Source organism: Rhea pennata, chromosome 2 (assembly GCF_028389875.1).
Source record: "Rhea pennata isolate bPtePen1 chromosome 2, bPtePen1.pri, whole genome shotgun sequence".
Taxonomy (NCBI): domain Eukaryota; kingdom Metazoa; phylum Chordata; class Aves; order Rheiformes; family Rheidae; genus Rhea; species Rhea pennata.
This window is the reverse complement of record NC_084664.1, coordinates 66,021,667-66,046,746: the sequence shown is the minus strand read 5'-3', so window position 1 is coordinate 66,046,746 and position 25,080 is coordinate 66,021,667. Positions and strand designations below refer to the sequence as shown.

The window sequence follows — 25,080 nt, the reverse complement described above, 5'->3', positions numbered from 1 at the left end:
GCCTGCATAAAGGAGGAGTGCCCCTGCCGCCCTTCCCATTAATTGCTTGCTCACACTTTCTCCTGCCATTGTGGGGACGGATTTACACATGAAAACCGACCCCACTGGCTTAGAATTTTCAACCAACTTCACATGGAAATTCCCAATTACCAAGCAACAAAATAAGAAATCTTGAGTCAGTCATCAGCACATTGCCTGCTGGTGAACAACTTGTTAACAACTGATGCAAGTACCTCTATGAAACTGCAAATCAGAAAGGACCAGCTTTTTCCCCCACTTACTTCTCTAGATAGATGGTCAGATTTTAAAAGAAAAATCAGGAGATTTTAAATGCCTTGGATGAAGCAGGTTACAAGAAAAAAAAGATTTGCTCAACAGAATGTTTATATTGGTTTCAAAGATATACTCCCACCTTGCACAAGGGATGCACACTAAGTTCATTATCTATCCAGAAACCACTATGATTTTTTCAAAAAAATTTTGTTGTTAAAATTGGGATGTACATAAAGCATCGTTTAACACTACAACACCTTAAAAAAAAAAAAAAGAAAAAGTGCACACTGTTTTCTATGGCCCATTTCAAGATTCCTTACAAACAGCTCACCGCTTTGTGGCTAGCAGCCTAGCTACTGGATAGCCAGATGTGACACTGGTAAAAACCCTGCCCAGAGTCACAACACAGCAAGATTTTACGTAAAGGAGAATATCCCTAAAAGATGAGAGAGATGACAGTTTTCAGCTCTTCCACATGCTTTATATTGACCCAAACCACCACCTCAAGGGCTTGATCCAAAGACTGTGACATCTCTAGAAAGTCTGAGCTCTTCCCAAATCCTAATAATAAGATCAACAAAACCCCATGTTAGCAGGGCCCTGCCTAATCCAAAAGGCCTTTAAAGGACACCTGAAAATTCTTCAGGTATTGTGACAGAGATCTGAGCATATCAAAGTCTCATAAAAAGCCAAAATTTAATCATCTATGCCATCTAAGTCCTCTGAGGGGAACAAGTCAGGTATGTATTTCAGAAAGTGACAAACAAAGCCAATTCTAGCCAAACTCAAAGCCAGAGAAGGAGAGATACAAACTGAAGAAGCAGCTTCTTTGTATGTACAATTGACAAGCACCATACACAGTGATCGAAGCCATCCTGCTCCCTCTCCAGGCACTGCCAAAAGACATTTTTCAAGTCACAGCTTCCCACCTCCACAGTCTTGCCAGTGACACTGCTGGGGGGTCAAAGCAAGGAGGCTGTTCTGTACATCAAACACAATTATGCATTATGCATTTAAACACAAGTCTCAGAAGAGAGGCTTAAACTCAGGATTCCTGTGATTTCCCTGGCAATGCAACACAGCAAATAATTCTGCACAGTTGAGGGTATGGCATAACCCAACAGAGGTGCAGCAAGTAGAATGCACTTCTGTGACTTTGCCACCTAGGAAACAATACTCAAATTAGCTAATACTTGACACAGAAAAGCTTTTCCATCTCCCCCAAAAGCACTGAATTCAGACCACTAGGTAACAAGCTGTTCCAGTATCTCCATCTTACTGCTCACATGGGCGTAAGGCATAAAGCTATTCATTGGGACACTGCCCTGAGACTTCTTATTAAAATTATTTTAATCTTCTGACAGGTTAGTAAGTCTCAGCAGATTTCTGTAGAAAATTAAAGCATTGATACTGTTTGAATTTACCACCATAAGAGAAAAACATCCCTTTAAGTGCTGTGTCTGCAGCAGTTCAACAAAAGGAGAGGAAAGAGTAGTAACAGAAGAGCGGTATTATTTCAGGTATTGCAATGAGCTAGCATGGCAAAGACCTGGTTTGTGTCAGATTATAGTCTTTACTCTTACTAAATGCTATTAATTAAATTTGTTTGTCATGTTCAACCTATTATACTGAGGAGGAGAAAAATGATCTCAAATTTCGGTCAACTGCACTGAGCTGCTTTCTTGAGTCTATTTGTTACAAACGCATGAAAATACCGGCAACGATGAACAAGCAGAAAGGGGTATTGGTTACATTTTAATTATAATGGGAAACAGATGTTTGGTAACTAATTACATTCACTTTAAGACAAGCCTACCCTGGTACAGTGAATGTAACACTGTTAGCTCAGGCTTCTTCAGCGCACCTGAGCATGCATTATAAAAACCGCATCTTTTTTCCACATCAGAATAGATGTACAAAGATAAATTCAGAGCTTCATTAACTCCCCAGAAACTCCAAAACTGAAATTGTATCCAATTCGTACTTATGAAATATGAATTTAGCCAATTAATCCATACTTGGGCCTGTGCTAGTCAAGATCGTGACAAACATGAACAGAAAGGGTAAATGAAAAGGGATCAAAGTTTGTCAATTCTCAGCTACCCAAAGCAGGTAAGAAGAATTTCAACCGTAAAGAGTTGCCAAAGGAACATATAATACCAATTGACTGGACAACAAAAATAACAGATGAAATTCAATGCATAGATAAATGTGATGCACATTTAAAACAACCAGCACCAAACCTTCCATATATATAGAATCGTAGAATCACAGGATCAGTAAGGTTGGAAGGGACCTCTGGAGATCATCTAGTCCAACCTCCCTGCTCAGCAAGGTCACCTAGAGCATGTTAGACAGGGTTGCAGCCAGGCGGGCTTTGAAGATCTCCAGAGAAGGAGACTCCACAGCCTCCCTGGGCAACCTGTTCCAGTGCTCCGTCACTCTCACAGTCAAGAAATTCCCCCTCACGTTCAGGCAGAACTTCCTGTGCTTCAATTTCTGCCCATTGCCTCTTGTCCTGTCACACGGGGCAACTGAAAAGAGTTTGGCCCCGTCCCCTTGACACCCTCCCTTCAGGTCCTTATCCACATTGATAAGATCCCCCCTCAGTCTTCTCTCCTCCAGGCTGAAGAGGCCCAGCTCTTGCAGCCGTTCCTCAGAGGGCAGGTGCTCCAGCCCTCTGATCATCTTCGTAGCCCTACACTGCACTCTCTCCAGTAGCTCCATGTCTCTCTTGTCCTGGGGAGCCCAGAACTGCGTATTATATATTAATAGCTCCCAAGTTGACTACTATCACTTAGGATGCATGAGGGTAATAACAGTTCCGTGGCAACCCTGTTTTTTAACTGAGCTAAATAACCCTGGGCATTATCTTAAAAGGAGTTTAAGAAAAACAAAACAGAAGCAGAAAGATACCACTATATCACTATTTACGGAAACTGTGTGCCCATGTTTTCAATAGCACATACATTTGAAGCCTCAGTCTTAAAAGCCATGCAGCAGAATGGGAAAAGTTATATAGAACAGTAACAATGTTGATAATGGGAGATAACTGCTTACTAAGCATTTAGGTTACAGATTTCCAGTTTGAGAAAGAGATAATTTGGGGAGCACACAGGAAGGGAATAATGAGAAAAAGCTATTGAGCCTTACCTGGAAGGCTGAAGGGGAACCAGGAATTGCTTTTCTAATTCAGCTATAGTGTATTATATGAAGATTTCAAGTCTAAAACTATCAAACAAGAGCTGTTCATTCACTGGCAGGGTAGTTAACTGTTGGAAATTATAGCTGTAGTATTTTCTGTATGTAAAAAGTTTAAATGCTGTCTGAAAAGTAACTGGGCAGGTTCATAGAAGAAAAATCCATTGAGGTTTACTAATGCAAAGACACCACCTCAAAGTCTCCAAATAACAAAAATGCCAAAGGTTGAAAAATATTCTGGTGCAACATTTGCACTACTCTTATACTGTTCACTTAGGCAACATATCAGCTGCTGAGGAAAGAAGGTGAGGATTGGGATCTGGTTTAAGTGGACATTTGATGTTTTCCAGTAAGGCCATTCTGTTCTACAGACAATTTAGGACTCACCTCATGCTTGCCCACATTTCGCAAATAGGAAGATGAAAACCTGTCAGAAGTTACCCACTGGGAATATCCTAAGTATCTCTATAAAAGGATCCTGTCCAAAATAAGGCAATCACCTTGATAATTTCTTTTCATCATGCAAGGTAACACAGATTAGTACTGTACTTACTTGCACTATATGCACCAGCCATATACGTTTGCACGTTTGTATTTCACTAAAGCACAATAGCAAGACAATGTACACGCACCTTACTTACAAAATAGTGCTTCCCTGAGACAGTTATTTTTCCATTAAATTATTGCCTTTTTTTTCAAATCCACAAACGCATGCTGCAAGAGTTCAGTATATTATTATTCTTTCTACCTGGTTGTTAGGGATTAGGAAGTAGGGTTTTTTTACTCTCTTTTTGAAAGACTGAATAAGCTGTTATGCTTTTATCTTGCTTGTTATGGAGGAATGTTCATACAGATCCTGCCCTTAAACTTCCTGCTTTCCACCTAAACACTAGTCATCAGGCAAGAGAGGCTAACATGCTTAACACCATCCACATGATTCAAAATGATTATTGTAGTAGATTTCAAAAGATAACCAGAGAGAAAGTACACTTAAAGAAAGGTGGCCATCAAAAAAAAAAGAAAGAAAGAAAGAAAGAAATCCGGAAGTTGCTAGAGCTGGAATGCAGAGAATGAGCGTCTAACCAACACTTGTTTGCAGGTGCACAGAAGTGGTCATTCATTCCCTGCAAAGCAGAGTAAACAGTACACCAACATCTTTCCATCTCCAGAGCAGTTCAGAGTAGCTGAAGCACCAGGTGGTTTCGTAACCTTAGACAGCACGGGAAAATAGATGAAACATGGAGAAAAATAAACTAAATGAACCAGGTCCTTAATGGACGAATTCCTAATCAAAATGAAGGAGAACCTTCTGTCCTCGGAGGAGCCAACCACATAGAATCTTATCCCGTTTTTCAAAAAACAATTTTGATTTTCTTGTATTTGACCAAGACAGTCAAGGAAGCAAACCCTAGAACCACAATCCTAATTACATCAAAAATGAAAAGTAAAACAGTAATTTATGACACATTAGAGGAGCCAATGAAAGAATATGGATACTTTATCCCTCGACATGCATTTGGTTCAGTCTGAATATTCATTAAATTCCAGACTGCCACAAGGAAGCTGCCCATTTCATCAGGACAGAGGCATGGGCTCTCAGAAAACTCAGGGTAAGGAATTAAGTGAAGTGCTCACAAGGCCAGTGGAAAGATACAGACACCACTGCAAAGCCCACTGCTGACCAGACCCCCAGATTGGTGAAAATCAGCATAGAATATCCAAGCAAGGGATCTACACCAGCTTAAATCAGCTGACAATCTTATTTTAACACAAAAATACTTAAGAGATTAAATCAGCTATTGTGCTCTAAAATATGAGCAAATACTCCAGCTGTATCAGCTACTTCTATTCAGAAATTATAAGTTCCCCAAATTATCAGAGTTTTCCTGTGCAACTTTGATGTTACTTGACCTCAAGGAACCCATGAGAAGAAAGGTGTAGGAGAACAGGTATTCAGGCTTGTCATCCAAACCATGCTACAGTTTTTTTCTCCTATGGAAAACAAGTTGTCCTTGATAAGAAGTACTAAGGCTGTAATACTATCAGTGAGGTGAGAGAGAAGATGGAAAAGCAATGTTGTTGTCATACACACACAAACATGCAAAGAACAGCTGTACAAAACTTCAAGAGATATGATTAGGATGTCATTCCATCACTATAATACGCCACAATATCACATAACGAAGGCAGAATTGATATGTGAAAGTCACGATTTCCTTATCCGCCAGCAAAGCAGTATGAATGGGGTGAAGGCTGATGCATGCCACAGCAGTCTCCGATAAGGTATCACATTTAAATGCTCAGGATGTGTAGCTACACCAAAAATAGACCCTTTGTTTCCTTGTCTTGGAGGGGAGAGGAACAGGTATGGCTGCAGCCTGTGAAATGCCTCTCTCCTCCTTTTACTTGTTATTCACAGGAAACAAGGAAAAGATCTTTCCAGCTGGGAGCTTAATGTCAAAGTACAGCTGACCTGACCCTCAAAGGGAGGGATGCGTGAGAGCGTGCATGTGCTGCACCCCAGCTGCCTGTCCGTTTGCCATCAGTCCATCTGTCAATAAGCAGCACAGGCGCTGACAGCCAGCGGCTGAGTCTGAAAACTCCCAGCTACGTGGCATCTGCATATAAAGTCACAGCAGAAGAATCAGAAAATGCAAAAAAAAATAACAAAAGTAACAAGATAGATATGGGGGGAGGGAAGAGCAAGAAAAAAAGTCTTTTGTATAAGTAACATACAAGTCTTTTCACATTTCTGTATGGGAAATAGCACATTCGCTAATAGGCAAAGTAACATGCTTGCTTTGAAGGAGTTCTTGTCAGAAGTACCATGCTAGGAACTAGAGCAAAACTGTAACTTTCTCCTTTTTTCTGGAAACAGATACAATTGCACAGTAATATCTGATCTCCACAGAACAGGTTGGCATAAACCATCAAAAAAACACCATTTATTTCAAGCATCAAAAACATATTCTATTAAGGCAGAATCAATCTCCTCATGTCTCAAACCATCTTATAGGACATGAGGACTTGCCCAGAAAGACTCGTATTCCAGCATCCAGAATTTCTGCCTTAGTCCCAGCAGAGCTCTGGGAACAACAGTAGAGCGGATATCACTCGCATTTGCTTCCAGTTAGATGTTGGACCTCAGAGTCAATGCAGGTGACTTACAGAACTGATCTCTAAATTTAATTTGCTCCTACTAAACATTCTTTTTAGTCTTTTGTGCCAACAGAAAGAAAAATAAAATACTCATTTGGAGCTGGTATTATAACACACTGGACTGATGGTGAATGACTTCATTTGCTTCCTTATCCAAACCAACAGCATGACAAGCATAAGAGCAGCATGAACATCCATCAGGCATGTCATGAGGCGATCACAAGCATGAGACGCTAAGCATGCTATAGGCAGCATTACTTTCCAAAGATAACCAAGGTATCTCTTAGACCAGTAAGAGAGGAGAACGTTACCCAAAGCAGCTGTTCCTCAAATTCGTATCTATTCTGCTTGGACACAAATCCTTTCACTGACTCCTCCATTTTGGATGGTAAAAACATCCTTCTACGTTCAACCTAATGTTCACATTTGAGACTTCAATGAAAACAGTAAACCCACAATACCATGTTACATTGAAAACAGGTGATTATTTGACAAAGACCCTCTTTTCCATTTATACAAGAGAAAAATAAGTGGACACAAGGAAGAAACACAGGACTCCAGTAGACACTCCATAAGTAACAGAATATTTGGTGTGAAGAGCTGAGTCAAGTCAAGGTTGAAGACATTCCCTGTAGCCATCCTCAGACTTTAGAAATGCTCATCTTTTTTTCACCAGACTGGAATACATAGTTTAAGTAAGCATTTGAACACCGATCACCTCACTCTTCCACTGTGAGAAGTACCTCCACCATGTGATGAGCATAGTGGCACACAGTGGCAGTTTACACCAGCTCATAACAACACATGCACAATACACACACTATACAAACATGATCGTGTGGTTTAATCACACATGCAACAGCCTCCTGTCATATAACAAGATACACCTTCCTCACAAAGTGGGAGCTGCCTGCATTTCAACCCTGTTAAAAAAAATTTCTAGTCAGTTACAAGAAAGATAAAAGTATTTCAGAAAAGCATTAAAAAATTACTAGTAGTGACAGCAACTGCTGAATAGCACAGCTGAAATAACTGACTCTTCCAAAATAGCTGGGCATGCCACCACAGCACTCCTGTGAGAGCTTCCTGCTCAGTCACTCCTTCACCTAGAAATGCTGTCAGAAGATGCTGGAGGCTGAATAGAGCAAAATTCCACTAACCTCACAGTAATAACCACTACCTCCGAGAGCCTCAAGTTTCACCTAACAGAAGAAATACTCACAAATTCTGAATACATTTCTCACCAGTGCCACCTGTACCATTTGACCATTTGCACTGCCATCAACATGACATGAGCATATGACACATACAAACAATATTCTAGGAAGACGAGAGCACAACAGGGAAGAGTACAGTAAAATAAAGCAATTCAGATGTCCCTTTCATGCTGTATTTTAAATATATAAAATTAGTAACTAAATGTACACACATCAGAAATAAAGAAACCAATTATGTTAGAGTTACTAGAACACTGTTCCCAGACACTGTTCACAGCCTAATTCATTTCAACATAATTTCACAGGCATTATACCAACGACTAAGTTCACATACACAAATTCCATATTAGTTCCTGGTAGAAATTAAGAAAAAGAAGTTAGCATAACTATTTTCAGAGCTTGGAAAAGAACCAGGTTTCACACCAAACTGCTCTCACTCCAGAGTGACTATCAGGACTATAAAGACACAAAACAGAAAGGGTCAGAGGAGATTACACATACCTCCAAATTGGGTAGTTCTTCTATCTGTTCCATGTATGGTCAATGGAACAACGGCAATTCAGAGTGGGAAGGTAACTAAGATGTTCCGAAATGCCCTCTAATGCAAAGTGCATTCCCCGATGACAAATGAAGCCCAGTGGCTGGCGCAGTTGCCAAGTGGCACGTCTGAACTGAGGACACATGGGCACACAGTAGCTGTTTATATCAGCACGTAACACAACACTAGCACAACACACACACTGTACATACAAACATGACTGTGTGGTCCAGTCGTACTCACGGCCTCGTACAGCAGTATTGTTTCACCAAGAAGCAGTTATTTCGAGATATACACCATGGCAACTCAAATGAATAATATGGGAAAGAAGAATAAGGCCTAGTGCCTCCAAATTCTTTGTCAATTGAATCAGGTTCATAGGGCTCCAATCCTTTCCTGCAACAAGGAGAGGGGGCACATGAAAAAGAACTGAGAAATCCTTTATTTTTATAAACATCAGGAATAGGGTTTCTCAATCCCTGTAAAACAATTTTAAAATGCTTATTCTGTGTAGCATGGGCTTTGGGGCTTTTTTCTTATGCCTACAGAAAAGTTTAGAAAAGACATTCCTATAGAAATTGTTTGCACATTTCTCTGTTTGGATTGCTTATGCTTCCTGACGGTCACCTTCCAGAGGCAGGCTGAACATGGGACCCTGCACCCTGAGGAAACAAAAAGCTCTTCAGAAAGGACCTGCCAGCTCACAGATGTTCTTCTAGATCCAGGTAGTTTGTATGGATTTATATGTATTTTACTAGCTTTAAAACAAGTAATTCAACTTTATAGCTCTTCAATTCAGAAAATCATAGAATCATAGAATCAGCTTCGAAGATCTCCAAAGAAGACTCCACAACCTCTCTGGGCAGCCTGGTCCAGTGCTCTGTCACTCTCACAGTGAAGAAATTCCCCCTCACGTTCAGGCAGAACTTCCTGTGCTTCAATTTCTGCCCACTGCCTCTTGTCCTGTCACACGGGACAACTGAAAAGAGTTTGGCCCCGTCCCCTTGACACCCTCCCTTCAGGTCCTTATCCATATTGATAAGATCCCCCCTCAGTCTTCTCTTCCCCAGGCCAAACAGGCCCAGCTCTCGCAGCCAATCCTCAGAGGGCAGGTGCTCCAGACCTCTGATCATCTTTGTAGCCCTGCGCTGGACTCTCTCCAGTAGCTCCAGGTCTCTCTTGGACTGGGGAGCCCAGAACTGGACACAGCCCTTGAGATGAGGCCTCCCCAGGGCTGAGGAGAGGGGCAGGATCACCTCCCTTCACCTGCTGGAAACACTCTTCCGAATGCACCCCAGGAGACCATTGGCTTTCTTGGTCACAAGGGCACATTGCTGGCTCATGGTCAATCTGTCATCCACCAGCACTCCCAGGTCCTTCTCTGCAGAGCTGCTCTCCAGCAGGTCAGCCCCCAGCTTGTACTGGTGCCTAGGGTTATTTCTCCCTAGGTGCAGGACCCTGCACTTGCCCTTGTTGAACCTCAGGAGGCTCCTTTCTGCTCAACTCTCCAGCCTGTCCAGGTCTCTCTGAATGGCAGCACAGCCCTAAGGTGTGTCAGCCACTCCTCCCAGCTTGGTATCATCAGCAAAAGTGTCCCCTAAAGACTTGCAAGGCTACTTGAGTGATTGAATGGCAACTAAGGAACCTGAAATGTGCACCATAAAGAACAGAGGAGAAGCCAGTTAACACAAAAGAGAACGGCCAAAGTAGAGATACGGTGAAACGGGAAGACCGCAGTGACAGCAATGTGCAGACTACTAGCCTTTGATAGAAACTCCGGGATGTGGAAGAAGTGCAGCACGTGCTCCCACCCAGGGCTTGCTTCCTCCAGTGAACTGTTCAGAGCACTCCTGTTGCTCTCTTCTCCCAGGGTACACAGTATCTACAACTACAGCAGCATCTGCCTGTTCAGGCAAAGAAATAAAGAGGATTTTATTTCCTCACCTATTCTTTTGGGATCTAAACCACTTCTGATATAGTGGAAATTAATAAATGATTCAGTGAATAACATGACAGAACTTTTTTATGAGGGTTTTAATCAACAGGATGCTGTTTCACAATGCTCTTACCTATGATGCTGGCCCTTTCACGCAAACATACAAACATTTTTTATAGCAAGATATCTGCACCCCCCAGCCAAGCCCAGTGCATCATCAAGCGTTTCAGCATAACAATAAAAGAAAAAAATAAAAGCTAGAAAACCTCCTGATGCATCTGATGAAGTTAGTATCCCACCACCACCCTGCATGTTCTTCAGCAAAACATCAAAACGCAATGACAGCTGGTTGTTGTCCTACTGGGATCATCACCATCATCCTCAGCTGCTTAGACCAGCTCATCTGGCCCTCACACCCTGCTAAATAAGCTATGCTACCACAAAAGGATCAGGATAAACCTAGGCCCTCAGGCATTGCTGAGCCCAGCTTCAGGCCTCCTCCCATGCCCAACATGCGAAGAAGCTTTCCACAGCTTTCCACACGCTGAACTGCCAGCATTTCACATAAAGTCATGCAGAAAGCAAATTTCTCCAGCAGCACTTGACATTGAGCAGGCTCTTAAATAGCCACTGAACCTAAATTTAGCATTATGGAAGAAGTGAAAAACAGATTCAACATGTATGTTTGCCTTCCAGTGTATTGTCAAGTAATTTTGATATGCCTGTTTTAGGCCTGATGAAATTATAATGGGCTCTTACAGCTGAAGTATAATCTTTGTCAACAGCCATAGATAGAAATAAGACAGTAAAAATAGGGGGTTTTTTTTAATAAAAAGCATGTAACTTACAAATACACTCATCTTCATGCTTTAATAGTTAGACCAGAGCAAAGTATTTAATGTCTAAAACGTCAAAAGAAAACTGATGTGGATTTCACTCATACCAGATTAATCACAAAATACCAGACACATGAATTGACATGGTTTATGGCATCCCAGTACTTACAGTAACATTAGGCTGCTCATCCACAGCAACTTTGGCTTAGGTTTAAATTAAAAGGCTGTAATTTTCTCCTTTGCAACTACATTGTCATGTGCCTCACTGGATCTTAAAAGTGAGGAAAAGAGAACTGAAGGAAACGATATCATTGCTAAAACACAGATATTGCATTAAAAAAAAAATAAGCCACCGAAAAGTGTATCTAGTTATTAGAGTAGCACTTCAAGATAAGATGTTAAAAACTGCATTACTTGATAGTTCATAATGCTTACAACATTGCCAAGGAAATACTTCAAAAACCCCATAAATCTCTCCCTTCCCCTGTCAGATACTATAATGTCCTCAACTTGATCAAGCTTACGTGAGTACAAAATTGTATTAACAATCTAAAGATTCTTCTGTCTACTGATCACATCTGACTGCTGAGTATTCAGAGTCCAAAATTAATATTCTGCCCAAATGCTTCTGAAGTTACCATAACAGTATTTTGCATTCTAGTAGAAGCTTTTTTTCCTAAGCAATAAATAGATTTGGTGGATTTCTCACTTGCATTGTCTTTTGTAAGACAATTATGTATGTCCATATATACAATCATGGAGATTGTATTACCTATTCTAAGTAAAGCCACTTAGTTTTTGGAATACTTCTTTCAAGAAAGAAAGAAATTGAGATGCGCTTAATTTATAAATTAAATCATCCTAATTTACACAGAAATAAAAGCAGCTGCACGTGCAGAAGAGATGAAGAGGATATGTGAGTGAAAAATAGGATAGCTGAGAGCAAGCAGAGAAATAACAATACACTGTTTGACTCCCATGATAAAAATTTGAGCCATGTACAATCTAACAGCAATATGGATATTAGACTGGAAAACAAACGGTTTCTTAACTACTAAATTATGAGCTAATGCATTTAATATTACGTATCTATATATCATAGTGATACAAGTTCACCTGGATGAAAAAAAAATAGTCCAGTGTTATAATACCACATGTATGTTGTGCCACCATCCCTGCTAGATCTTGAGACAGTAACCAAACTTAACTATCCTTTCATTACATATAAAGACAATGTAGCCCTAATCTGAAAAGATATCCATGTACTCGGCTTTCCAGTAGGATTACAAAAAGATAGTAACTGTCATCAGTTTTTGAAGCAGTGTTCATAATTTTGCATATTTTACTTTTACTTAGTTTTACAGCTAAGTTGACTGAAGTAGATACCTAACTGCTCAAACATGTATCTCCTGACCCTGTGTTTCAATGATGCACACTGCCATTGTGTTTCAATGACATAGATGTATACTCTTTATTTAAACCAATGATAAGAAATAAATCATCATAAAGCATACTGATATATGTATTCATCTGTGGCAGGCAACAGTCAAGCTACAGAACAAAATCAGTCGCTGGAGATCAAAAATTAGACATGTAATTAAAAAAACCCACATACATACAGAAAAATTAGAAAGTGTTTCCCTGTGTATTGCATGGCATCTCTCTCAGTAATTTCTTCACAGAAATCAGCCCAGACATTATCTAGACAGAGTTTTTTTTGTTCATTACTGAGTACTAAACAGGATATACAAAGTTTCCATTACGCTAAAACCCTACCCTTTCAGCAGGACTTCCATTATAAAGCTTTGCATATAATGGTTTCATTCTGAACCAGAAAGCACTCTCCTTTCCATATTAGCATGTAATTCCTGCTTTATGAATTAACATTTCTGCTCTTTTATTGCACTAGAAATGTTATTAAAAATAATCACATCACCACTACTCCACTTCTTTCTCCCCCCCCCCCCCCCAAACTAGGAAAGTGAGAGCCACAACTCATATTACAGCCACTTTCAGGATCACTATGCAGCTCCTTGAACAAATACCAAACAAAACAAGACAAAGAATATCACATTTCTAAACACAAAAATTAGTAGACAAAAACTGTATATTTAATATTAATGCAGTCTTTAATATAAATGTTTAGAGACCATTGGTAGATCAAAGCTGGTTTTGTCTACGCATCTAAGAACACTTCAGTGAGGTAGGAACTACATGCACCATAACTCCATTTGAGCAAAACCAGTGCGTCTCAGTCCTCCTTTTATAACAAAGCTAAATTAGCAGCAAGGCTGAGAATGCCATCCCAAAGAAACACCAGCATTTTCTATTTCAAAATCCAGAGCTTTGGAGCAGTGGTTCCTAACTTCTCTCCCATAGTTTAAGGGCTTAACTTTGTTTTAATTTATGAATCTCTAACAAGTTTTGCAGAGTAAAGTTTAAAATTGGCCTGGGTGGTGTTCGGTTTCAAGAAAACTAATCTGAACCAAATTCATTTCTTTGGTTTATATCTTCCAGATGGAACAGGCTTAGATAGAAGCAGGAAACCAATCACCCAGCTCTCTTCTGAGCACAACGTTAATTTATTCAGAGCTATTTAGTATGAACTCAACCTTTTCTCTTCAGTTAAAGGTGTGGATGTGCTGTGCTTCAGTCTACTGCAAAGTGAGTTCAACTGTCTTAACACAAACCTAAAAACTAAGTACGACTTTGTCTATCAATACAAAGATCTATAAAGTGGAAAGAACTAAAAATAGAAATTATATGAAAAATGATTATAGTTGTTGACAGAAGTAAAAGGTTGCAAGTAACTTATTTGTTTAATTTCTTTTCCTTTTATGAAAGCAGCATGAACTCCTACATTAAATGAAGTATAGGATGCCCTCCTTGAAAGTCTGGAGACTGTTAAGATGAAGCAAAGGCAAATTTGTCGTATTTGTACCTAGTTATACAGTAATAATTATCTCTGTTGATTCTCACCCCAGAAGGATGGCTGCAAAAACCTCTCTCTTCCTACGCTGCTCAGGGGAGCTGAGCACCTCACTGATTCCAGCCAGGTGACCAAGCACCATAAGCTGTGATTTGGGAGACCATGACTATGTCCGAGGTGAAAGAAAGGCTGCATCAAGCACAAGAAATGCTGAATCAAAGCTTCCAGCAGCGCACGTCAGCACAGAGCTGCAAAACCAGAGTTACGCAGCAGTGCGGTAGCTGAATGTCCAAGGTAACAAGGCTGCTTCGCTCACAGTGCCTTGCAGATCTAAAGCTGATGTAATTCAGCTCCAAGCAGGCCAGCTTCTCAAAAGACTTAACTGTAAACAACAACAACAACAAACACTCCCATGGCTCATCAAGGACCAGCACTTGCTACCAGGTGCTCTGGTGGTATAACAGGAATATTTAGCACCAATTCTTATGCCGGATTCGTTTATTTATTGGACAACTATTTCTCAAAAATCTAACCAAATAACATAACATTCATTCAAAAATACCTGATCTATTCAAATAATCAATTGTTTGCTCATCTTTCTTTAGAAAAAAAAAAAAAACAGGAAATATTCACCATAGCCAATACTACTGCTGTTACCAAACAGTTCTAGAATTAATCCATTTTTGATGTTCATGATGAGTAAACAGTTGTAAGCAGTTTCAAATGTTACACATTTCTTCCTACCTACTCATCTCAGAGGTTAAATTTACTAGGATTATTCCTCTTCAGATTATATTAATATGGGGAAACTTGTCCCAATAATAGCAGCACCACTCTTATGTAGGAAATCTTAGAAAACCCAGCTACCGTATAATCAAGAAATACGGTATAATCAAGAAATTTCAAATTAATTTACTTAGTGCTTTCTTTCTGTGAAATTTAATTCATTAGTAGCTGTACAGTACTTTGAAAGCATTGAGAGAATGGTGATATACAAAGAATAAAAGCATTATTCTGTTACTTTTTTAATCTTCAAAAAGAAATGTGTGATTAAACTGCATAAAAATATCTAGTAATTAAAAAAAATGTATCATTAATAGAGTCTGTTATATTTCATCAAAAATGTCCAAAATGAGTCTAAGCGTGTGTGTGTTGGGGGACAGAGGTGAGGAACCTTATTAATCTCCCTAGCTTCATAATAAGGGGGCTTCTTTAAAGCTAATTAAAAATTACAACTAAAGAAGTTAGAGGGTTTTTTGCACCCTCCTTCCCTTCCAAAAAATTTTAAAACAAGATTTGTTTTGAAATTTACTCTATTTTTTAAGAGTCAAAAGTAGATACCTTCTTCTCCCTTGTAAATTTTTATATCCATTGTAAGAAGAGAGAATTACTTTTTAACGTTGTAAATCCAAATCCTCCTTTAAAAATGTCAGAAAAAAATAATCTGACTAAAAGATATTTTCTTCAACTTTTGCTGTACTTTCAGATGCAAGCCAAGTCAGGCAAGTTTTCACATTTTAAGAAAAAACTTTCAAAGATGAGAAAAGCACCTCACTAGCATACTCCACAGCCGTCCTCTCAAAAACTGGAACAAGCCCTTTTAAAACAGGAATCTACCACTTAAAACAGCAATCCACTGCTAATGAATGCTTTTATCTGCTCAACAACTTTTTTTGGTACTTTCCTGCAAAACTGACATGCATTTTAAAGATTACAAACCTAATGAAATATGCAGAGACAACTCTGGGAATTTTCCCTGCTTCGTCTCAAAAACAATCTGAAATCATATAGAAATGGTCCAAGAGTTGCTTTGGTGAGATGAAGGGAGGCAAAAAACAGGTTATGAGGAAGTGCTGTGGTAAATCCAGCATAGGAGGCTGACTGAAAGCATGCACTGAGGCTAAAACGGAAGTCTAACATTTCAGCTTAAAGAGGTCTACATTTTTAGATCAAAATCACTAGTTATTTATATGGATAGATTTTCACAAAGCAATCTGATCTGGGAACCACTGGACTTTACTTAGAGCATCTGTGTTACACACTCTCAGCAAAGCAAATCTAAGTAATCCTAAAAAAAACTCAAAGAAGTTTTTTTTTTCTTTTTTTATTGTAGCCTTTGCAGTTATTTCATGTTTTGTTCAGAGAGCTGAACCAGGTATTTCCAACTATGTCTAGAAGCAGGCCCAAGATACCGTGTGCACAGTCCTAACGAGAACTCAAATTATACTGTATGTAAAAAACAATCCCCCCCCCCCAAGAAAAAAACTCTCAAAAATCCACATTAAAAAAAAAATTCCCCCAGGCTCTGACATTCCTTTTTTTGTTTTCCAATTTGAGAGATGTCAGTGTACATCTAATAAACATGTTGTTTATTATCTTTATTTAAACCATAACTTTTACTAAGCTACAGCAGGGATCACAGGAAGCGTATCACATTGACAAATCAATAATACATGCAGGATCCCAATGCAGCACCTTTAAACCATTAATCATCATGTGTTCTATCCTAATTACGCTAAGATGATATTTAACAAAGCATTTTCAACTCATCTCTCTCACTGTTCTACTTCTATCAGTGCAACCAACTCAAAACCACAGCACTTCCGACAAATTCTTGAGGCACCTCTTTTGTTCCCTTTAAATTAAATCTGAATCAGCTGCATGTTTTGTTGAACTGCTAATGTTCTCCACATGTTCTTCTCTCAAAATGAAAATGTTTTCTATTAGAAATGCCTAATACCATATAGAAAACTGTAAAACCCTCAGACAACCCAAAGTATCTCTTTTAGAGTTTCATTCAAGCATATAAATCACAATTTACCCAAATAAGAACTCAAAGGAAAAATTTATTGCCACAATTAAGCCTATTTTAGAAAAGATTTTAAATTAGACTCCTCTTACTACATTTTGGAGATTCTCTTACCAAAAAGCTGTTTATTTTAAACATTTTAAATGCAATAAGCTATTTTCTTAAAAAAAAAAAAAGTTTCTAAATTTCACCTAGAGGAGCTTCACAGTTTCCATCACTATGAAAACTATTCTGCACACTACAAACATACATATATGAAATACAATATGAAGATAACATAGGGAGAAGCATCTTAAATGAGAAAGTACCAGTAACATGGGTTGTAGGCAAAAGCTTAACTATGTCCCCAGAGAATTAATTATATGTTTTCTTAACCAGAATCACACTTTTCTATGCTTCTATACTATACCACACTATTTTCTGCAACAAAAATACTAGATACAGTTATTGACTTGAAACTTGATTTCATCTTCAGGAAAGTGTTGGGCTTCCCTTCCACAAGGATGCAACTTGCACCTCAAGCACTCACTGGGACAGGTCATACAAGTAGGTTCAATACACAAATAAATGGTTGCAGGACCTAACCTCATCTGCTGTAATACATGCACCAAGTCAACATAATGAACAGCAGAACAGAAAACCGTACATGGAAAATGGGACCAGCTGCATACTTCACCCATTAAAGGGCAAACAAAACCAGCTGGCTTCCACTAGCTTTGCAGAAACAACCAGCTAAACATTTCACTCAGGTATCACAGACCAAATAAAACTCAAGCAGACATTGAAGAACATTTTGGATAACATATCAAGAGCAAGAAAATGCCAAAAAAGACAATCCAAACAGTTGCGTAGAAAGGATGGGTCATTGGTGCTAACAGCACGTGCCTTCTAACAGGGGTTAGAAAGAGAGCTGCAGCGTTGCGTGGCAGTTGTTATAGTGCATACTCCGGAGTAATCCACTGCCGAGCACTCACAGAAGCACAGGGAATCAAGGGCATGGTTAGATCATTTAGGCACTGTGACTATATTACAACTTGTAATACAGTCATATGCAGTTTAGGGACCAAGTTGGATCAAATGATGAAAATTTATACACACAAGTATCTATGCGAGGCATTATTTTTAAACCTTCAGACAGAGAAATACAGGTAGGAGCTGTAACTATACCAAAAAAGCTCTCTAATTTTATAATGTGAAAATACTTTAAATAACCTATTGAAGGGTTTTTTTGTTTGTTTTTTTTTTTTTTATAATAAACAGACATAAAGGAGAAATAAAATGTAAAATAAACCTGGCAACGTTTGGTGTCCTTCAAATCTACAATACTCTGACCAATCACAGGCCAATACATGTATCCAGAATTGCATACACCTGGTTTATTATTCGCATTCTTCTGGTATTATGTGGCATTAACACCTAAAGCTTATGATAACTTTTTTTGGCAGCGATAGTGTTCAGGTATTGCCACTGGGACCAGGTTGGTCCCAGTCCAAACCTCACTCTCAACATGGAGACCACCACTCCTGGTTCACCATCACCGACATGAAGGTTTCAAGATAGGAAGCAGGACTCTTTATGGCAGCACGTGCGGATGTGCAAGGACAAGCAGTGCCTTTTCCCTCAGCAACTACCACCAACTGAGAGAAGAAACACGAAGAAGCAACGCACATACATATGAAGCACAAATAATAAGAGAGCAGCAGTTGCAATAAACAGAGCTGCCCAAACGGCGACACAGCCAAGGAAACAGGTTGCTGTCCAGAAACGCTGGATCTTTAAAACTTCATCGCCAATGAGTTGCTCTGACTCAACTCTCCCAGTTTGTTCCAGGGGCAAAAGTTTCTGGCACTTGTAGTGTGTTCTGCCTTTAAAGCTGCAGCATTATTACACTGAGTTTTATCAAGGCTTTGAATGAGCCCCGTAAATGTTAAATACACATAAATTAAAATTATATTAAGATACAACTAAACAAAAACAAGGAAAGTCATGGGGCTGCCAAAAATACCAGAAAGACTTTTCCCACAGGGTATTAACTCGCAATAAACCTAATTGGAATAAAAGGTCAAATTCGGCAGATCTTGGGGGTGGGGAGGGGGAAAGCAATTCACACTATGCAATCCCAAGGACGATCTTCCTCCACTAAAACGCTCTCAGACTTTTTACTTCAACAGGTGCAAGACTACACCTAAAATTTTCAATTAGTTATGTTCTATTGACAAAACTGGCATAAGTAGCACTCCTTCTGTGTAAAAGAACACTGTAAATATTTCAGCTTGTATAAAAAATACTCAAGTTTTATCTTTGAAGTTTTATTTAAAATAGTCTTGACAGCTTAATCTGGACCAAACTAAAACAGGAAAAGTAGAGCTATACTTAAACCAAAATTTATTCCTTTATGTAGAAAGCCATTAGTCTGAACATATGACAAGAACTCAAAATGAGAGATGAAAAAAAATATATTAAAGCATTAAATTGACTGAGAGATGCTTAGGAGTGTTTGGTATCCAATAGGATAGAAAATACTTAATACTTGCTAACAACTTCCACCTTTGAGATATTAAACAGTATTCCTTCCCTGTCTTCCCTTGAGAAAAAAAGGAGAAAAAAGCATATGCATTTGACATGGGACTAGCTACAGCTTCCTAAGGCTCAAAAGATTGGCCTGCAGTCAATACATCCTCTGACACTAAAGCCCAATGAATTCCCAGGAGATTAGAAGCCACTAATGCTGGAAAACTTTATTTGGACATTTGCACATAAACACTTTTTTTTTTTTTTTTTTAATTTCCCACGAATAAAAACTACAAGATACAAGGAAGAACAGAAACATACTGGTAGCAGCCAAATGGGAGTTTTCATGACAGAAAAGCTATTTCTTTACACCTCCTCTCAGCTTTTTAAAGAAAAGTAAAGCCTACGATACAATGATCACAGCAGGTTCTGTGGCAAAGGAACTAAAGAACAAACTATATCTCTTAAAGCTGTCCTCTGCACAGTCAATAACGTTTATAACCACAGGGTTTTCCAAGGATCTGGTGAAGATGGTTGTAATTCTCATACAGGTGGGTGGGACCGAAAGAAAACAGCCAGAGCAAAATGTTTTTATTCCATGTAACACCAGCTCAGATTGTTCTCATTCACAGCTTCCCCTCCAGATATGTAACACATCTTTAAACCTCAAAACTTAATATTTATATTCAGAAAAAGACATAACATGCAGCTGGTAAGAAAGCAGACACAAGATGAAGTAAGTACCCCTGCGAGTGAAACACCCTTCCCACTCCATACCAAGTTCATGAACATGCACAGTTCATCAGACAAGGGCAGCACGAAGAACTGCAGAGAGGGCCTGACAGTTTCAAACTAACCAAGATCAAAAAATAAGATACTTTTAATGTGCAGAAATGAAAAAGAAGAGAAAAGAAACTACATTAAAGTCAGTCATAGGCTGAAGCAAAAACTCATCCCAAAAATCTTCAGCAGGAGGTTTGGAAATCAGAACCAGATCTTGCACTTGGCTTTTATACCTATAATGAAGCAAGCCAAAAGCCTACACCCAAACACACCTCAACTCTGAGGAGTTTAAAAGCAGCAGCCAAGTTTTGCATCCTGGCTTCCTCTGTACTCAGCATCAAATGCATCACTGCTGTCAGAGCACAACAATGGCATCTGGCACGAAGAGATGCATTTTCTTACAGGGACAGTTAAAACACATGCCCAGTAATATGCCCAATTACCTCTAGTATGCATGAATACAAACAGATAAAAATGTAGCAACTGTACCCAGAAACTCAAAACTTAGTGCTTCGTTTCCTAGACTGCTGTACTCTGACCAGATTAAAAGTTTTACATGAAAAGCGTTTTCAAAAAACCTCAACCCAAGAAACACGTAAAACTTTCTCTTGCTGCAGTGGTCTGCTTTGCTGAAGATACTCCCATACCTAACATGAAAAAGCCTCTCCAAACTGTTCTTAATTTCATTCATATTTATAAATACCATTCTAGACTTCCCTTCATCTCCTCTAATACATAAGATCTTGGACTTGCTCCACTGCAGTCCCTCAAATCAACACAAGTAGAGCAGAAGCTGTCTCTCATGATGCAGCCTAGAGATTGCTCTCAATGGGAGGTATTTGAGGAATTCTGTAGGTTGCTTATGCTCAGTTCATATTCCCATAAAGGCCATTTCATAATGTCTCCTGGAGGCAGGGGAAAGAAGTTTAGTTGTATTTGAAGCCTGAACCCTTCAACAACAGTAATATCACAGAAATAATAGAAACCTTTGACCTTCCTTCTTTCAAGTAAACAGTTTTTATATATTTTGTTTATTTATATATACATACACACACACGTTTCAGGGTATGTGTGTTTATATACACATATATATCACATTAAAATATATAATACATATACATACATATAACACTAATATATGAATAATATACGATCTATATTATATAGCACATGTGTGTACATGTGCATGCATTCTATTTCAATGTTTCAGCTATGATCTCTTGAAATAAGACCAGTCATGAGCTAAATGTTAGGTTTTTGAAGTAAACCATTATGGGAAAGCTGAAAATAAAAGGACACTATGATACATACAATATCTATATAGAGAGATATATACACTTTTTTTTTTGAAAAAAAAAAAAAAAAAAAATACCTGTAACACCTCTTATGATATTACCAGGACACATGCATTAGCTTTACCACTAAAGCCCAATGAAACATGCTGTTCTACAGCACTGGTGCTCAGTGAGAAGACTCTCTTAGTTCTACGGTGACACATGAGCCTGTTGTTTATGCAATCTTGAAGCTCTTAAGACACACACGTTCTTAATTTCTTCAGGCTTTCCTTGTGACAGTGTTGCTGTAACTATGGTACTTCCAAGACACTAACACAGTGATAATGACAATATGTGGCCAGGATCAGCAAGATTTGAAGCAGTAAATTCTACACACTATTAAAATGCAGTATTTAGCTATCTGTCAACAACTCTTCCCCTTCCCAATTCAGGGCACAATCTTCTTCAGGCACATAAAAAGGCAGTGGCAAAACAGAAAACTGAAGTTCCACTAAAACATCCCAAACAACCCACTCTGCTTTCAAATGTCATACTTCCCAAGGCCATTTAATATATTCTGAGAGTAACATAACTAATATAATTAACATTATAGAACAGCAAACACAGAAAGAAATTTATTGGTCTGTTATCCTTAACTTAGGACATCACAAGCCTGATTCATATTCCCAAAACTTCTTTCTCAGAGAACTATTTTGTTTTCTCATTCTCTTCTTAAACTGCGTGAAACTTCACTTACCAATGCAGGCATGGACTCTCACTGAGAGCTGGGTCCTCAGAATTATACTGTGCTTCTTGCCTCTCCTAAAAAAAGGAAAGGGGAGGGGGGAGAAAAATACATAAAGATGAATTCCCTGAAGTTCAAGCACATTTCACAATTCCCTATAAATCTACACTAGAGAAGTATCGAGTGATAACAATATAATTTCACTTTCTGAGGAATATTTTAAGGTTAAGTATAGTCAAGTATGAAAAGAAAACACAGGGTCAAAGCAAAGGCTGCATATACATTCAGGAATCTGCTCATGCACACTAACTGATCTTTAAAGCACAAGGAAAAAACATGTTCTTCATGGAATGAGGCAAACTTAAGGAGTCCTTCACTGACACTATCTTAGTTTCACCCTGGTCTTAACTAGAACAACTTCAACTCAGTTCCCTGCTACATTCCTGATCTAAACGTTCTGCAGCAAGTTAGTATTAGATGTATCTTTTCATCTGGAAAAAGAGTCCTGTACCTTATTTCTAGGTGCTCCACCTGCAAACTGGGACCAGGAAGCAAGCAGCACCTCGCCTCTGTCCCCACACCTGCTCACTTGATGGAAAGGGTGGAGTAACAAAAGTCAAAGACCTTTTCTAGCTGTATAGCAGCATACTTTCACGCTTTTCTCTGAAACCAAATGTGCAATTCACCTTCCTAAAACAAGTAAAAAACAAATGGCTTCTAGAACTTGCTCAGATACAGCTTAGCTCAAGCTATGCTAACTCTAGACCTAGTTCCATATGCTGGTTGTAGGTGAACTGAAAGACAGCACAAGATTCTGCTGAGAGATGCCAGCATCAAACCCTTTTGCACAGACATCCAGCAGAATTCCCCACTGCATTTACTTCATCAGAACAAACCCACTATTTATCAGCAAATAACAAAGGTTCCCCACCTTCATGTATTCAACATCCTACACACAGTTTCAGGAAACAATTTTCATTACATGCCACAAGGAAAGAACAGGTTTTATACTATCTCCGAGAATGATTTGCACAGGAAGGCAGGAGAGTGAACTAGTTACAGATACTTCCAGGGAAATATCATTGCTGGAAGAACTTTGGAAAATAGTACATTAACCAACTGAGAAGAGTAGTTAATATAAAATTATGTTCCTTCTACTAAAGGATCTGATTCCAGTCTCAGAATAGCATACTTTCTTTACAGTTTAAAAATCAGACTTTAAATCAAATTGCTCTGTAGAGGTTCTGCTTGGACACCAGTAGGAAAAAGCTTCAAAAATATGAAAGTTCTCTTAAGGCTGCTCTTGGTTCACAGGTTTTTTTTTTTTTGAAATGCCAAGCAGCAGCATGCTATTCTCCCACAAGAGCTGTCTGCAGTCTGGATTTTAAACACTTTCCTGGAAAAATTCCAGCTTTAGACCTGACTCTCTGCCTACCTAAACTACTCCTGCAGTTTCAGCTGGAAGCAGCATTCTTCTGTGCTTCATGTCCTGCCGATTGCTAACAGCTGCCCCATCCCACAGGCGCACCAGGACTCCCAGAGAATATTTGATTCAAAGTACTTGAGGCATCTTTGTGAAAGTGGCAAAGTTAAAATGCTAACTCTACTTCACTCGTTGATATATTGCTTAAACCACCTATGACTGTTACATTCTTACTATGATGCACTATAATTTTTAGAAAGTTAACTAAAATAAAATGGGTTCTTTTTCTACCTCATCATTAGTACTAGAGAAAAACAGATGACATTTCTCTTACGTAAACAGAAGGAAATAGTTCAGTGATTAGGGTGTTCATTCGGGACACAGAAGAACTCATTTTCAATTTCCCTGTTTTACCACAGTTTCCCTGTACAACTGCAAGTAACTTAAGGCCAGACCACAAAGGTGTCTACATACCAGATTTTAAAAGTCAGGCCTCAAATACTCTGAAGATACACAATTAGTTTCTCCATGCCTCAGATACCCATGTGTAAAACAGGGGCAAAAGCAATTGCTTATTGCATGCTTCTGTAAGGACTCAAATATTATCTAGCACTTAAAAACATCACTATTACTTAAGTACTACAGTCTTTGCAGGAGAATTAGGCAAGTAATTTTAAGGGATATATATCTATAAAGGAAGAACAGTAAAGAACAGCAGCATGGAGGGCAAAAACAAACAGCACGTTATTATTATGCCATTAATTTTCAAAAATTAATTTCAGTAAAATAGTCTAACTTGCTATAAATGTTATCTTTCTCTGTGCAAACACTAAACCAGTAAATCACGGCTTCAAAAACACAGAGATGAAATGTGGCAAGAAAAAGCTTCTAGCCACATAGGTGACTAAGAGCAAATTTGTTTTTTTTCATCTAAAATCAGTGGCTTGCTTATGGCAAGGGATTTTCAGGAGATGAAAGCAAAGCTTATTTTTCTCCTGAAAGGAAACCACAATGGCTCTGTCTACCACTGCAGCACTGGGGCGGTGAGAGGAACCACCCCTCTATCAGTTGCTACTCACCACGCCAGTACCAGAGAAACTTCCACACCAGTACAGGATAAACTTGGAGATCACTTTTCACTGAACTACTAAGGAACACCTACAGATCCACACTTGTTTTCACTAGGTCTCCATAACCTGCACCACACCTTCCACCCTATGTTTCTAACATTATTTCTCTTCCATGACCATCATTATGTCCAGATTTCTGCTCTCCTCAGACCTCAGGGCCTGGGGGCTGAGGGGGGAGTTAAAACTTTTTGATAAGGATTATCTAGAAATCCTCTATCACACTGCAACATCGGGGGGGTGGAAAGCAAAATAATGGAATAGAAGAGTCATCACATATCTGATTATTAAAACAAGCACAGGATCCTTTGGCTCCATA

General features: G+C 38.9%; 1 protein-coding gene across 8 annotated transcripts in view; it reads right to left on the bottom strand.

Annotated features, from left to right (window-relative positions):
* Window positions 1-25,080, bottom strand: part of FHOD3 (formin homology 2 domain containing 3) — a 404,460-nt gene that overhangs the window by 326,886 nt on the left and 52,494 nt on the right. For all 8 annotated transcript variants that reach the window (XM_062569631.1, XM_062569632.1, XM_062569637.1 and 5 more), the window contains exon 3: window positions 22,224-22,288. In XM_062569631.1, the coding sequence (XP_062425615.1) occupies window positions 22,224-22,288 (65 nt within the window). The remainder of the gene's footprint in view (window positions 1-22,223; window positions 22,289-25,080) is intronic.